The sequence below is a fragment of the Myxocyprinus asiaticus genome, chromosome 12 (genome assembly GCF_019703515.2).
Source record: "Myxocyprinus asiaticus isolate MX2 ecotype Aquarium Trade chromosome 12, UBuf_Myxa_2, whole genome shotgun sequence".
NCBI lineage: Eukaryota > Metazoa > Chordata > Actinopteri > Cypriniformes > Catostomidae > Myxocyprinus > Myxocyprinus asiaticus.
Window position 1 is genome coordinate 34669363 of NC_059355.1, and position 16663 is coordinate 34686025.

General features: G+C 41.9%; 1 protein-coding gene and 1 long non-coding RNA gene across 2 annotated transcripts in view; one reads left to right on the forward strand and one right to left on the reverse strand.

Moving 5' to 3' along the window:
• Window positions 1-16663, forward strand: part of oca2 (oculocutaneous albinism II) — a 128089-nt gene that overhangs the window by 73382 nt on the left and 38044 nt on the right. Inside the window, exons 18-19 of the mRNA XM_051712745.1 lie at window positions 950-1058; window positions 13631-13758. Coding sequence (XP_051568705.1) covers window positions 950-1058; window positions 13631-13758 — 237 coding nt within the window. The remainder of the gene's footprint in view (window positions 1-949; window positions 1059-13630; window positions 13759-16663) is intronic.
• LOC127449381 (uncharacterized) lies at window positions 666-15539 on the reverse strand. Its single transcript, XR_007898732.1, has 3 exons — window positions 14786-15539; window positions 864-1054; window positions 666-781 (listed from the first exon to the last, which is right to left on the reverse strand). It is a non-coding gene; the product is annotated as an uncharacterized LOC127449381 (long non-coding RNA).

A 16663-nucleotide genomic window follows, 5' to 3' on the forward strand; every position in this document is an offset into this window, starting at 1 on the left:
TAAAATAAATAATAATAATAATAATAAAACAAATAATAATAATCATTTTGGTATTTAAGCATTTAAATTTTTATAACAAAATTCCATCAAATTTAATTGAGTAATCTTTAACACACACAATAATAATAATATTAACAAAACTATATATTTAAATGTTATTAATTTAATTTAGTTAAAAATTACACAATTATGTTTGATTAAATTTAGTTATGAAATTAAATGTGTAAATCTTAAATATAGGCAAACATATATACATGTATATATAAATATTTTTGTGTAATCTGACTGGACAAGCAGCATCCCATAAGTGCTGATATTTAGTATAACTACACTGGGATGTTTCATCCCATCAATGGACAAAGAAGATCACCTCATTCCATTATTCACCTACAGATGACTACACATATATTAAATTATTAGTAACACCACAATTACTGTATATATTCCTCAACTTCAGCATCCATACAGCATGTTTATCCTCAGTATGTCAGTGTTAGACATTTCCTGCCACTGTCTGAGACCCACTGTTGCATCAGGAATGAAAGTAGTGTTTTCCTTCCTGGGCTGGGTTGAGAAGGCCATTTTTCCACAATGCATGACAGAGCCGTAGTCGTATGGAGTGTTTTGATTGTTGTTGTTCTGTTTTTGGAAGTTGTAGTTCATATCAGGAGTGATGTACTCCCAGTTGATCTTGACATACTGGTCGAGGTCGCTCCTGGTTTGCTCGTGTTTGAAGCCCAGAGCATGGTTGAGTTCATGGAATCTAATAATAGTCAGACACCTGAAATGAAAATTAAAAAAATGTAGTCGCAAAAATGGTTAATCCATGCCTTTGCTGATATTCGATACAACAGCACTCTTACTTGTGTGATTTTGCTTAAATAGAAAGGTTCCTTTCTGTCTGTCTTTTCTCCACTCTCTTTCTAAATGTGTTTTTCATATTTTACAGCACAGAATAACTGACAAAGTCCTCCTGGTAAAGTGTTTGTCTGTCCTGGGGGTGGTCATCTTCATGTTCTTCCTGAACTCCTTTATTCCAGCCATACATCTGGATCTGGGTAAGAATAACAAAAACAAGGACACAAATAATGAGGAATCGTGCATTTCTATTATTGAACTGGCCCTGCTGTTTACATGCCTCACTGTATAATTATGAGAGCTTGTTTCACCTCTCTCTCTGTTTGAGCAGAGGAAATGGAATCACAAGAACACCTTTCTATTTTTTTAAGCTATCAGACGTGTACAATTCAGATCTTCCACAGGGGAAATATATATATATATATATATATATAAAATTCCATTAAATTAGAGTACGGGGAATAAAAATAGAGAAACAAATGTTATGCTAATAAAGCTAGCCACATTTTCGCATGATCTAATTGGTGGGTCTATGAATCCATCAATATATTGATGCTTTAATTGTTTGCAGCTGGACCTTACACACAAAAAGAGACAGTGCAGAGCCACAACAATACAGGAGCATGAGATTTAATAACACAGACAGTTTTAGTTTCCCAAAATTAATCTTTTGTTTATGTTTAGTTTGAGTATTTCTCTTCTTCCACACAGACATCCTCACTGCAAAAAAATAAAATACAAATTAATTAATAAAAATAAAAATGATTCACTTAATCAGTATTTTCATCTTGTTTTCAATTACAAATATCTAAATATCCTTAAAACAAGATTTATTTACTTGAGAAGCAAAATTGTGTTAGTAAGACAAGAAAATGTTTTTAATCCTCACAAACTTTTTGTGAAAAGAATAATTAGATATATTCTCTGAAAATGTTCTGGTTACTTGCGTAACCTCTGTTCCCTGATGGAGGGAACGAGATGTTGTGTCGATGTAGTGACACTAGGGGTCACTCTTGGGAACCCGAGACACCTCTGGTCTTTGATAAAAGGCCAATGAAAATTGGCGAGTGGTATTTGCATCCACTTCCCCGGACATACGGGTATAAAAAGAGCTGGTATGCAACCACTCATTCAGGTTTTATGCTGAGGAGCCGAGACAAGGTCCGGCCATTTCAGCGGGTAGTTCAGCGTTGTGGCAGGAGGGACACACAGCGTTGTGTTGATGTAGTGACACTACGGGTCCCTATAAAAAATGCCGCAACTGGCTGAACTGTGTTAAGTGAACTGGTGGTGTGTAATGGGCAGACAACTGTGTGCCTCATAGCCAGCGCACCAGGCCGACACGTAACCTCCCCCAACATAGTTCTGAGTGTTGAACGGCCCTTTGGGGACAAGTCGACTAACCAAAAGATAGAGACAGACTAACCCAGTTGTGGCCTCTTTTCCCCTTCTTTTTTTTCCACTCCCTAAAAAACAAGGGGGATTATCCGACTGGGCCGCCAGGTCTAGTCGGGGGGTGTCCCTCCCAAGGGGAGGACACCGCAGAGACCACACCTCGCCCATAGAGGGGGGAGGGTATTTAAGTGGAAAATGGCGGAGTGGTGGTGGCGTAGTGGGCTAAAGCACATAACTGGTAATCAGGTTGCTGGTTCAATCCCCACAGCCATCACCATTGTGTCTTGTGTCCGACCATGTGGAGAAGTCTCATGGTAGATCCTACCCAACGGGGGAGGAGTTACTACAAACATGGGGACTGTGGCAGAGGAGGCTCTGCCCAAGGAAGACACAGTTTGCCAACAGGGAAACGAATTAGCGGAAGATATACTTTGCACGGGGTTACCTTACAGGGAACCACCACATGCGGAGCACCTACCCCAGAACAGGGCTCTTAGCACATGTACTGGGCCGGCAGCGAGTCTCTCCGAAAACTCGACTGCCAGAGGGCTCGGAGGAAGTCAACCAGGGAACATAGTTTGTGAACACTACTGGGAATTAATGGCGCACGTCTTCAGCTCAGAGGAGGTGAAAGGCGCTATGTGCAAGCGATACACCCGGCCGGCTATCCCGGGCTTATCTGCTTGTATTGCGTGGCACTACCTGGGATGAAACTGGTTCCACCCGGAGGTTGTAGAAACTTGCAAAGGTTTTGGGTGTTGCCCAGCCCGCTGCTCTGCAAATGTCTGTTAGAGAGGCACCCCTGGCCAGGGCCCAGGAGGCCGCCACACCCCTGGTAGAATGGGCTCGTAGCCCTACCGGGGGCGGCACGTCTTGGGCGTGATATGCCATAGCTATGGCATCAATGAGCCAGTGGACAATCCTCTGCTTGGAGACAGCACTTCCTTTCCGCTGTGCACCAAAGCAGACAAAGAGCTGCTCAGAGATCCTAAAGCTCTGCGTGCGATCCAAATAGATGCGTAAAGCGCGCACCAGACGCAGTAACGACAGGGCTGGGTCTGCCTTCTCCTAGGGCAGCACTCGCAGGTTCACCACCTGGTCCCTAAAAGGGGTCGTGGGAACCTTGGGCACATAGCCCGGTCGGGGTCTCAAGATCACATGAGAGTAGCCCGGACCGAACTCCAGGCACATTTCGCTGACAGAGAACGCTTGTAGGTCTCCTACCCTCTTGATGGAAGTGAGCGCAGTCAGGAGGGCAGTCTTCAAGGAGAGTGCCTTAAGCTCAGCTGACTGCAAAGGCTCAAAGGTGGCTCTCTGTAGAGCCTGAAGAACTACAGAGAGGTCCCATGAGGGAACGAGGCGCGGTCTGGAGGGGTTCAGCCTCCTGGTGCCTCTCAGGAACCTGATGATCAGGTTGTGCTTCCCTAAGGACTTGCCGTCCACTGTGTCGTGGTGTGCTGCTATAGCAGCAACGTACACCTTCAAGGTGGAAGGGGACAGCCGCCCTTCCAACCTCTCCTGCAGGAAGGAAAGCACCGATCTGACTGCACATCTCTGGGGGTCTTCCCGTCGGGAAGAACACCACTTAGCGAACAGACGCCACTTAGAGGCATACAGGCGCCTCGTAGAGGGGGCCCTAGCCTGAGTGACCGTGTCTACCACCACGGGTGGTAGACTGCTTAGTTCTTCCGTGTCCCGTCCAGGGGCCAGACATGGAGATTCCAGAGGTCTGGTCATGGGTGCCAGATGGTGCCCCATCCCTGAGAAAGAAGGTCCTTCCTCAGGGGAATTCGCCCGAAGGGGGGGGCTGTCGCGAGGAGCGTGAGGTCTGAGAACCACGTCTGGGTGGGCCAGTAGGGTGCTACCAGAACGACCTGCTCCTCGTCCTCCCTGACCTTGCACAGAGTGTGTGCAAGTAGGCTCACTGAGGGAAACGCATATTTGCGTAGGCCATGAGGCCAGCTGTGTGCCAGCGCATCTATGCAAAGAGGTGCCTCGGTCAGGGCGTACCAGAGTGGGCAGTGGGAGGATTCTTGGGAGGCGAACAGGTCTACCTGTGCCTGTCCGAATCGACTCCAAATCAGCTGGACCACCTGAGGGTGGAGTCTCCACTCTCCCCTGAGTGTAACCTGCCGTGACAGCACGTCTGCTGCAGTGTTGAGGTCACATGGGATGTGAGTGGCTCGCAGCAAAGACCAGAGGTGTCTCGGGCTCCCAAGAGTGACCCCTAGTGTCACTACATCGACACAACGTCGAGAGAGTGACAGATAGGGAACACCTCTTACTATATTACACAACTTTGCTTCTCTAGTAAATTTATCTTTGTTTCAAGATGTTTAGATGTTTGTCTTGGAAAACAAGATGCTGGCTTATGGACATGTTTATTATTACAGTATATGGTGAATGAGATGTCAGTTACACATGGTAACAAGATCTTTACTAAACGAGATTAGAAAGACAAGTCGGTACTTTGCCATACCTTATCTCTTCACACATACACACACACAAAATCAAATCACATTTTCCCCTTTCCAAAGCTGTGTACATAATTAATCGGCACTGATCACTAAAATAATCACTGTACATTACCTTTGCCATTATCAAAAAGCATTCTAGATCTGCACACAAATTCTCCTTAGTGCCTTGTTCTGATTGGGTCTGATGAGGGTCGACCAGCATGGGCTGCAGATGTCTGTCATTAGATTTTCGTTAGGTTGACACCACACCACACCACTCAATTTGACATTGATATTGATTATTTAATCATTGGAGAGGATACAGTGTGCCTGCTGGAGGGCACTGAAGTACATAGGATGTGCTGTGTTCACAGGGATTCGTGTGACTTTCAAACGAAAAGTGCATTCATGACAATTAAGTGATTCTTAAGCCCCAAGGCCATCCATTTCCCAGAAAAATTACATGATTACAATCAGACTTCTTTGATAATTGACTGGTGAACATTTCACACCTTTCTGGATACAGTAGCCATCACTAACAATAACACAGTGCATCTTCTAAAGTGAATATTATTGATTTGTAGTTCACCCATTGTCTGAAAGGAAAAAGAGTTCTGAAAGGTCATTTCCATAGGTGCATGAAAACATTTCACAATTCACATGTATGACATTATGAATTTTCTCTGAAACATCAATAAGTCTCTACGTGCGAGTTCTGTAAATAAAGCTGTTTGTCGAGAACGAGCTGGGGAAATCTATGTATAGATAATACAGTCAGCCTGTCATTATTGCACAATAAACCCCAACTAGGTGATCATCTAGTTTCACCCTGAAGGGCTTTATTTTGTGATAATGACAGACTGACTGTAAATTATCACAGTAACTTACATAAATTACATAGCTATTTACCAAATAAGTAAATAAATAGACATAAAATAATGACTTGAGTTGAATTGTTTTATTACATGAGATGAAAGAGATCGAGAAATGCTACAAGAGATGAAACTAGCACAGCGTTGGATTGGTTGCCAGGGACAACAGTCAAATATACAGTGTAGCGGCCATTATACAAAAATACTTGACCGCAGAAAGGTGCAGTTGACCAATCAGAACTGAGCATTCCAGATAACCTTGTAATAAAGTGTTTAATGGTGCCACGATAAGGATATTTTCATGGAAACTGATGAAATCTTCCTATTTTAAGAAACTTATATTACTCATCATTTGTTTGTGTGCTTAAAATGTATGTGCTTAACATTTTTGCTTACGATTTAGAACTTATTAAATACTACTAATGTGACTCCAGTCGTCTTGCGATATAGTTGTTTATTTATAAATAAGACCCAGACATAATTTATCTCCTGAGCTGCACAAAAGCTGTAACACCAAATAATGAATGAGGAAGCAGGGGAAGATTAATCAAAGTAGAAAACATACAACAGCTCGTTTCTTCCTGGAACATCTATGGAGAGTCTGAGTTCTCTATAAAGAAGACGCCGGTGGAAACACATTTGCTTTAAAATGAAGAACATGATGAGGCGGTGTTTGTGTCTCACTCAACGGGCCGGAATGCCAGGGTTGTTTTGGGTGTGATGAATGAGCCTCACAGGCTTCTCAACAAACTTCTTTTAATTGCAGAGAGTTCTATCTTTCTCATTTTTTTCTGCTCTGTTTGTTCTGCGCTCTGCTGTAGGCCCCTCCTCCTCCATCTTCAACTTGATGCCATAGGGGAACATTAAATTGGAAAGCAAATCAAAAGTTACTTTTTTGGACTTGCGTTGTGACAAACCATCCTGATCCCAGTGTGGAAGGAGTCTGTGATTCATTGCATTTTATGTTTTGTTTTGTTTTGATATATCCAACCCTGTGCATGAGCTTGTGTTAGAGTGTATGCATGGGCACTGTGTGTCTACATGCTTTACTTGAGGGGTTCTCAAAATGTTTACATGAATTAACCAGAATTAAACGGAACACAAAAGAAGATGTTTTAATGAATATCGCGGTCCATCTTTTCAAATAATGTCAGTGGATAGTGACTCACTTTGAAGCTAAAAACAATGCAAGTTCTCGTGTAAACACACATGCCACTTTGAACATGCTTTTCTCATGCCTCATGATCATGCAACGGATGTCAAGATTTTAGCTGAAAACATCAGTAGTGACATCAGTTCTATTGTATGCCTTCGGAAGACTTGGAATATGATGCACGAGTCGCTTGAACTACGTTTATGATACTTTTTTTATGATCTCCTTTTGTGTTCCGCATGAGAAAGAAAGTCAAACAGGTTTGGAACGTTATGAACTATTTCTTTAATCTTTACATGAATATAATGAATTTCACATCATCTTGGTATGTTCACTTGTGAAATGTTTCCATTATAATTTATCTAATTACATTTGAATGAACCTTTATAATTTAATGTAATTCAGTATTAGCATTCCTCTCAGAATCTCCTGAACCACTTGCAGTTTCCTCACAAACCCCTAGGGGAACCCCTACAGTGAAATCGGAAACAGTTGAATTTTCAATTGCTAAAACCAGTCTATGCTTGCCGAAATGCGAAACACTGCCCTCAGTGGCCAAAGTGTTGTTGGGTGTATGGGCACATGTGAGCTCCATTTTCCAGGTTTAATGTCCACAGAGGGGTGCCAAAAGCGAGTTGTGATGTGAATTGTTTCCAGCTGTACAGGCTGTGATGCAGTGAAGAGGAATGCATATTTTATAAACTGTACCCCCCAACCCAAACCTGACCATCAGTGGGGTAATAGTGAAATGTTAGAGGAAAAAATGCAACCTCCAAATTGCAATCATCACTAATCATGCAAACACAATTACTTTGTGGTTACACTGTGGGATTCGAACCCAGGTCTCCCACGCTGTTGTTGCAATGCACTTCTGGTCACACCTCATCGGAATGTAGACATGCTGCAAAAGTACCAGATACCTAGAAAGCAACATGAATACTTCCCATGGGATCATGTTGACATCCGGCAGGTAGAGAAATGCTGCTTGTGAAAAAACACGACAAGATCGGCACACTTTTGCTCTCAAGGAAATATTTAACTATTCTCTCAAAAAACGTAATGTTTCGCTCTTGGTGAGAACACAATGACAAATTTCCATGAGAACAACAGTGTGCCAACCTCGAGATTTGTTATTGGTATATATTTATTTTTTAGTTGTGCAATTGTATTAGTTGCTTCTTAGATGTGCATACTTCCCATGATTCTTGATATTGAGAAAAGATCGTTACTACAAAAGTTGCAGTGTAATGGGGTGAGCTGATGAGATGCACTTGCAAGGTTAAAACACACACACCCTTAACCAAGTAATTTTGCACCTGTTGAATAATTTTTTCTTCCGTTGTTCTGCTCTTCTTGCTTTTGTAGGATCTTTACCTCATTTAAATTATACCATCTTTATAGTAATACATCCCCACAATTATATTTTTGTCCTCTGTGTAACTGCAGCTCAAATCTCTCTCTGTCCTCTTCCTGCTGTTTTTTTTCTCTTCCTTTCTTTGGCTCTTCCTCCCTCTCATCCCTTATTAAATGATTTCCCACGGGCAATCTCCAGCACTCATCTGTTTAATCAAATTTTGCTAGAAGTGAAAGCTTGCTGTCGCCCCCTCCACTATGATTTATACCATTTCAGTGTGCGATTGCATTTATTGGGCAGTGTTGGTCATAATCCCCAAAGAATGTGTGCATTGTGCTAAATGTGGGAAGCCTGAATAAAAATGTTTGACAGTTGTCCAGCTTTCTCTTGGAGGCGCTTCACTCATCACTGGCCGGAGTCCAAAGCATCTGGCTGGCTGACTGCACAACTTCTTTCAGAAGGAAGTGGTGTCTTTAGATAATTGCTCAGTAATTCACTAGTCTGACCTGAGTCAAATTTTTTTTTGACATGAGCCTTTAGGCATTTGTGACTATCTCGGAGAGTCCCTACTGAAAATAACTCTTGCTGGTTAATGGAATATTCCGGGTTCAATACAAGTTAAGTTCAGTCGACAGCATTTTGTGGCATAATGTTGATTGCCACAAAAATAAATATTGACTCATACCTCAATTTTGTAAAGAAAGCAAACATTTAGATTACAGTGAGGCACTTACAATAGAAGTGAATGTGGTCAATTTTTGAAGGAGTTAAAGGCATAAATGTGAAACTTATAATTTTATAAAATCACTTACATAAACTCTTCTGTTAAAAATAATGTATTATTTGAGCTGTAAAGTTGTTTAAATTGACATTTTTACAGTTATTTTAGGATTTTGGGGTGTGTTGACTAACATCGTCATGGCAACAAAGTTGTAAAATTGGCTATAACTTTACACAGAAAAGGTTAGTAAGTGATTTTATCACACTAAAATAATGTTAAAATGCATATTTTTTATGTCTTGTGGCTATACTTTTGAGTATTTTAACATAAAAAATTGGCCCCCATTCACTTCCATTGTTAGTGCTTTTTTAAAGATAAAGTCAAAATTTATTTTTGTGGTTATCAATATCATGCCACAAATGCTGTCGATTGAGCTTAACTTATATAGTTAAATGTTGACTGAGGCTAACATTCTGCGCAAGCATGTAACCACATATTCAGGATTGGAGGGGAACAAAGACAGTCTCTCAGTCATGTCAGGATCACATCAAAACTGCTTTGTTTTGGTAAATTATGATAAATGCTGTACTTATGCAGACTGTGATTTTTATTTCTAAGAACCGTTTTATCTGCAAACGTGCACATCTCCTTAAAGATTGCTCCAGTAAAACAACCCAGAGATGATAATCTCCATATCCATCTGCTTGAAAATGCATCTCTTAGCTTGTAAACATTCATTAACTCCATTCGACCCTGCATCAGTGTGTAGCAGCCTGAAAGACATTACTAACTCCAAGAAACCTTCCCTCAACACTGTAGGGAACCAACAACTGGCTGACAACTTGAATGTGTTCTACTGTAGATTTGAAAGGCCCAATCTCACACCAACACCTCCTGCAACCTCCCTCCTGCTACTCAACCTGCACTTAAGATCTGTGAAGAAGAAAACAAAAGACAAGGAAAGCACAGGGCCCAGATGGCATTTCACCCATGTGTCTTAGATCCTGTGCTAACCAGCTGGCCCCCATCTTCACACTGATCTTCAGTAGATCACTGGAGCAGTGTGAATTCCCATGCTGCTTCAAATGCTCAATCATTATTCCTGTCCCAAAGAAACCAAAAAGCACAGGGCTTAATGACTACAGACCCATCGCCCTGATGTCTGTGGTCATGAAATCATTTGAGAGACTGGTGTTGGCCCACCTGAAGGACATCACTGGACAATTTCTAGATCCCCTTCAATTTGCTTATTGAGCAAACAGGTCTGTGGATGATGCAGTCAACATGGGATTGCATCATATCCTGCAACATATGGACAGACCAGGGACATTTGCAAGGATCCTTTTTGTGGACTTGAGTTCGGCTTTCAACACCATCATCCCAGTTATTCTCCAGACTAAATTACACCAACTCTCTGTTCCCGCATCTATCTGTCAGTGGATTACCAGCTTTCTGACGGACAGGCAGCAGCTTGTGAGACAGGGGAAATTAACTTCCAGCACCTGTACAATCAGCACTGGTGCCCCCAGGGATGTGTGCTCTCCCCACTACTCTTCTCCCTGTACACCAATGACTGCATCACCAAGGACCCCTCTGTCAAGCTCCTGAAGTTTGCAGATGACACCACTGTCATCGGCACAGCTGGCTGTCTGGTGCAGTCAAAACAACCTTGAGCTGAACACGCTCAAAACGGTGGAGATGATTGTGGACTGAAGAACACCCCAACACTGACCCCCTCACCATTCTAAACAGCTCTGTGGCAGCAGAGTCATTCAGGTTCCTGGGCACCACCATCTCACAGGACCTGAAGTGGGAGACCCACATTGACTCTGATGTCTCTGATTGACATTGTGAAAAAGGTCCAGCAGAGGTTGTACTTCCTTCGCCAGTTGAGGAAGTTCAACCTGCCACAGGTGCTGCTGATACAGTTCTACTCAGTATTCACTGAGTCTGTCCTCTGCACTGAACTGTCTGGTTTGGTTCAGCTACGAAATCGAATATTAGAAGACTACAAAGGACAGTTCGGACTGCTGAGAGAATTATTGGTTGCCCCCTGCCCTCCCTTTAAGAACTGTACACTTCCAGAGTGAGGAAAAAGGCTAGAAAAATCACTCTTGACCTCAATCACCCTGTCCACTACCTTTTTGAGCTGTTGCCTTCTGGCCGATGCTTCAGAGTTCTGAGCACCAGAACCATCAGTCACAGGAACAGGAACAGTTTTTCCCTCAGGCTATCCATCTCATAAACAGTTAAATCTGCCCCATTGAGCAATAATTATGTGCAATTCACAGTTTAGTCTTTTTATATTTATCCAACACATCCTACCTATATATACAGGTGCATCTCAATAAATTAGAATGTCGTGGAAAAGTTCATTTATTTCAATAATTCAACTCAAATTGTGAAACTCATGTATTAAATAAATTCAGTGCACACAGACTGAAGTAGTTTAAATCTTTGGTTCTTTTAATTGTGATGATTTTGGCTCACATTTAACAAAAACCCACCAATTCACTATCTCAAAAAATTAGAATATGGTGACATGCCAATCAGCTAATCAACTCAAAACACCTGCAAAGGTTTCCTGAGCCTTCAAAATGGTCTCTCAGTTTGGTTCACTAGGCTACACAATCATGGGGAAGACTGCTGATCTGACAGTTGTCCAGAAGACAATCATTGACACCCTTCACAAGGAGGGTAAGCCACAAACATTCATTGCCAAAGAAGCTGGCTGTTCACAGAGTGCTGTATCCAAGCATGTTAACAGAAAGTTGAGTGGAAGGAAAAAGTGTGGAAGAAAAAGATGCACAACCAACCGAGAGAACCGCAGCCTTATGATTGTCAAGCAAAATCGATTCAAGAATTTGGGTGAACTTCACAAGAAATGGACTGAGGCTGGGGTCAAGGCATCAAGAGCCACCACACACAGACATGTCAAGGAATTTGGCTACAGTTGTCGTATTCCTCTTGTCAAGTCACTCCTGAACCACAGACAATGTCAGAGGCGTCTTACATGGGCTAAGGAGAAGAAGAACTGGATTGTTGCCCAGTGTTCCAAAGTCCTCTTTTCAGATGAGAGCAAGTTTTGCATTTTATTTGGAAACCAAGGTCCTAGAGTCTGGAGGAAGGGTGGAGAAGCTCATAGCCCAAGTTGCTTGAAGTCCAGTGTTAAGTGTCCACAGTCTGTGATGATTTGGGGTGCAATGTCATCTGCTGGTGTTGGTCCATTGTGTTTTTTGAAAACCAAAGTCACTGCACCCGTTTACCAAGAAATTTTGGAGCACTTCAGGCTTCCTTCTGCTGACCAGCTTTTTAAAGATGCTGATTTCATTTTCCAGCAGGATTTGGCACCTACCTACACTGCCAAAAGCACCAAAAGTTGGTTAAATGACCATGGTGTTGGTGTGCTTGACTGGCCAGCAAACTCACCAGACCTGAACCCCATAGAGAATCTATGGGGTATTGTCAAGAGGAAAATGAGAAACAAGAGACCACAAAATGCAGATGAGCTGAAGGCCACTGTCAAAGAAACCTGGGCTTCCATACCACCTCAGCAGTGCCACAAACTGATCACCTCCATGCCACGCCAAATTGAGGCAGTAATTAAAGCAAAAGGAGCCCCTACCAAGTATTGAGTACATATACAGTAAATGAACATACTTTCCAGAAGGCCAACAATTCACTAAAAATGTTTTTTTTTTATTGGTCTTATGATGTATTCTAATTTTTTGAGATAGTGAATTGGTGGGTTTTTGTTAAATGTGAGCCAAAATCATCACAATTAAAAGAACCAAAGACTTAAACTACTTCAGTCTGTGTGCATTGAATTTATTTAATACACAAGTTTCACAATTTGAGTTGAATTACTGAAATAAATGAACTTTTCCATGACATTCTAATTTATTGAGCACCTGTATATATATATATATATATATATATAATATTATTGTGTATTCTATATATACTTTATTTTCTATTAAATTTTTATTTCATTCTATTTTTATTTATTTTTAATTATTATCTCTGTCTTGTTGCTGTGTTGTATTGTTGTGCAGTGGAAGCTCCTGTCACCAAGACAAATTCCTTGTATGTGTAAGCATGCCTGGCAATAAAGCTGTTTCTGATTCTGATATTTAAGTCTGATAAACTTGTTTCAAGAGTGGCAGTGCTTAGAAGCTTGCTATTATTTTATTATATTTATTGTATGACTTGTGAAATAATGCATGTACTTTTTAACAGTGCAGGTGGAAGGTATTAAACCTTGCGCATTTAATGTAATGTTATCTCTGTATCCACAGCTGTTGTTCGATTCCATCACTAATTTATACTGCTTCTTAGATCTTTGTTGGACACATCACAAAAGCCTTTAATGAAGACTATCCAGTAACTGGCTTATTATTCTTATGTTCTGACATCCCGCAGTCCATTATGGCATTGCAGACTACCTTTGGTGTCAGTGTATCGATGTGGAGTGTGTTTATGAGTCTGTTTGTGTGGTGTCTGAGCTGTGTTTCTAATTGAATGCCGCTGTATGATCTCTTTCCCGCTGACTGAAGTATTGTATGTACAGAATACTAGATTAAGGACCACTGTGGTAGGCTGATATGAGTGTATATGTGTGGACATGGGACAGGAAGATAGATAGAGACATAAATGATTGATGCATTGCATTAAATGCTGGTGGGCTATTTTCCAGGATTCCATCATCTTAAAACCTTTACACATAACAACAGGAACTAAAAATGTGTTTGTCTGATGTTTGTCAATGTTTTTGGTTCTTCTCTAGTGATCACGGCTTGATGTACTGCTTTTATCTCTCAGGTTGGATCGCTATCTTGGGGGCTCTGTGGTTGTTGGTGCTGGCTGACATTCAGGACTTTGAGATCATACTTCACAGAGTGGAATGGGCCACGTTGTTGTTCTTTGCTGCATTATTTGTACTGATGGAGGTATGGCAATACTTATGAAACACATATCCAAAAACACAAACACTCACATATCCCAATGTTCTGTCATACACGATCAGCCACAACATTAAAACCACCTGCCTAATATTGTGTGGGTCCCCCTTGTGCCGCCAAAACAGCGCCAACCCGCATCTCAGAATAGCATTCTGAGATGAAATTCTTCTCACCACAATTGTACAGAGGGGTTGTCTGAGTTACTGTAGACTTTGTCAGTTCAAACCAGTCTGGCCATTATCTGTTGACCTCTCTCATCAACAAGGGAAGTGATCGATCGACGTATCACAGCAAGATCCTCCAAGTCAACAACAACCTTCATCAGCATTGCCGACATGTTCAGCATCTCTCGCCGCATTTCCCACACCTCCCCGACTAAACCTACTCCCAGGCTTGCGGCCTGCTCGGGGGCTTCAGCTTGAGCACGTAAATGTCTTTTAATGTCTCCAGAGCCTGAGGATTTTGAATTCTTTGACATATTGTCCTCCTAGAACAGTTATGGAACAGAGTGTATCAAATCTCACCGGTTTATGTCATTAAAAGTATTAAAACTAGCAAAGTGCCCAGAGCTCACTGTTCACACGTCCGATCTTCACATGGCGTCACGTGACTCCTCACTGGATGTTTTTTGTTTTTGGCACCATTCTGAGTAAATTCTAGAGACTGTTGTGCATGAAAATCCCAGGAGATCAGCAGTTACAGAAATTCTCAAACCAGCCCATCTGGCACCATTTTCAGTTATTACAAACTGGAACCCCAACAAAACCCAGCAATTTGTTGGGGCTCGTAGGACTTGGGTCACTGACCTCAAGTGTGCTACTGTCCTCAACAGACTTTTTAAATTGACCATTAAGTCTTCTTTGGTGAACTGCCCTCACAAGAAATGACAATTAAGTTCAGTTACGAAACTCTACATGGCGCAGGCTGATAGGTCGAACAGGCACACCTCCTTCTACATACCCAATCAGAAGCTTTTCCCCTTCAGTCAAAATATATACATAAAACTGTTACTCACCTCACGCAATATAGCAATGCCGTTACATGTAGCGTCTCCCTCCACCTGGCTTGATCTGCTTTATGGGGGATTTATCTTGATGTTTGTACAGTAGCAGCAGCAAGTCTCTACTGTCTCAGCAGCATCATGTTTCCATGCCAACAGCAGCAGCATATTGTCTCATGTCAAGCAGCAGCAGCAGCATGCATAAAACAGATCTAGTCCTACCATCAATGAAAACATTTAATCTTCTTTCCGAGAGTTGTCCAACTGTAATGCCATGCTGGTTGACCAAATTTTTGGTTGTGAACATTATGGCTTTTCTGGTTCAAAAGCTTAGTCAACCCCAGACCAGCATAAAACCAGGCTGGATCTGCATGGAAATTTATTCTGTTCTTTTCATCAGGATACTTGGTATGCCAGGATCAGAGAATGAGGCTCAGGACCCAAGCGCAGAGTTTAAAAAACCAAAGATTTATTAATAACACAAAAGGGCAAAAACAAACCAAAACTCCCACAAGGGGGAAAAAAATCAAACATAAACAACTCCGTAGGGGAAAAAGGTAATCCAGGGCTGGGGCAGATGACAGCGGGGAACAGGACCGACCGAACAGGACAGGAAACTAGACCAACCGACAGACTGACTGGAACACACAGGACTGGAAACAAGACGAACTGGCACTGGACAGCAAACACGAGGAGACTAAAATAGGGAGAGAAATCAAACGGGTTAACAGGGGACAGGTGAGGCAAATGAACTAATAAGCAAACAAGGAGGTGGAGACACAGTTATACAGAAACAAAACAAAGCCACGTGTTCTTACGAGACAACAAAACACAATTAAAAGGTAAACACAGAGAGAGAAGGAGAGCAACTCAGATAGAGATTGTCTAAGTAAAGGGAAATTGAGCATGTCAGCAGCAAAAGTGCTGGGTTTGCTGTTTGTGTAGGTCTTATCCTTTGCTTTGTTAGGAAGACAGTATTTACACAGGGAAACCCAACCCTTGGGCCCAGTGGGGAGCTTAGCACTTCTCCAAGATAAACCGTTTGCCCTCTACCGCAGAGCTAACATTCACAAGCACTCATACTAGTATGCGCCACAAGCACTAAGCCAAAAATAGATTTTGATATTCCACATTAATTGTAAAAAAAAAAAAAAAAAAAAAAAAGGGAAAATCTTAACTGTCAAGTTTTCAGCTGGTCAGACTGGGAGACAAATTGGCTGACCAGCTAAACCAGATAAACTCCAGCTTGGCTAGGCTAGGAGATCAGCTAGACCAGTTTAACACCAGCTGACTAGGCAAGGAAATCAGCTAGATCAACTCATACCAGCCTAGAGGCACGGTTACATTGACCTTCACATGGTGAAATTCCACGTGCGAAATACAGTAATCTCAATGGGAATCCCTATTTCATATGGAGTTCAATTTTGGTGAACTTTGACAGGCAAAGTTGCCGCATTGACCAACAGGAAGTTGCTTGGTTTGGCAGTGACCTCTGTGTGGGCAGTGCTTTGTACAGAGCTATACTGATTATTCATAATGGCTAACACTTTAGCTGCAAGTTTCTTTTTAACTTCACTCTCACAGAGTATAAAGTGCAGTATTAAAAAGAGACTGGTTGACAATTATTTTTTTGCTGGTTTCACATGCACTCAATGTCCGCCCACACTCTCTTTGCCTGTGGAATTTCACAGTGCAAAAGTAAATGTGACAAAGCTGGTCTATTTTGATGATTTTAGATGGGTTTTGGACACTGTTCAGCTGCACAGGTATGGAGACCAGCTGACTGACCAGCTAAACCATTTTAACACCAGTTGGCTGGGCTGTGAGACCAGCTAGACCAACTTAAACTAAGGTGGCAAAGCTGGTTAGGCTGGTCTGCTTTGATGGTTTTAG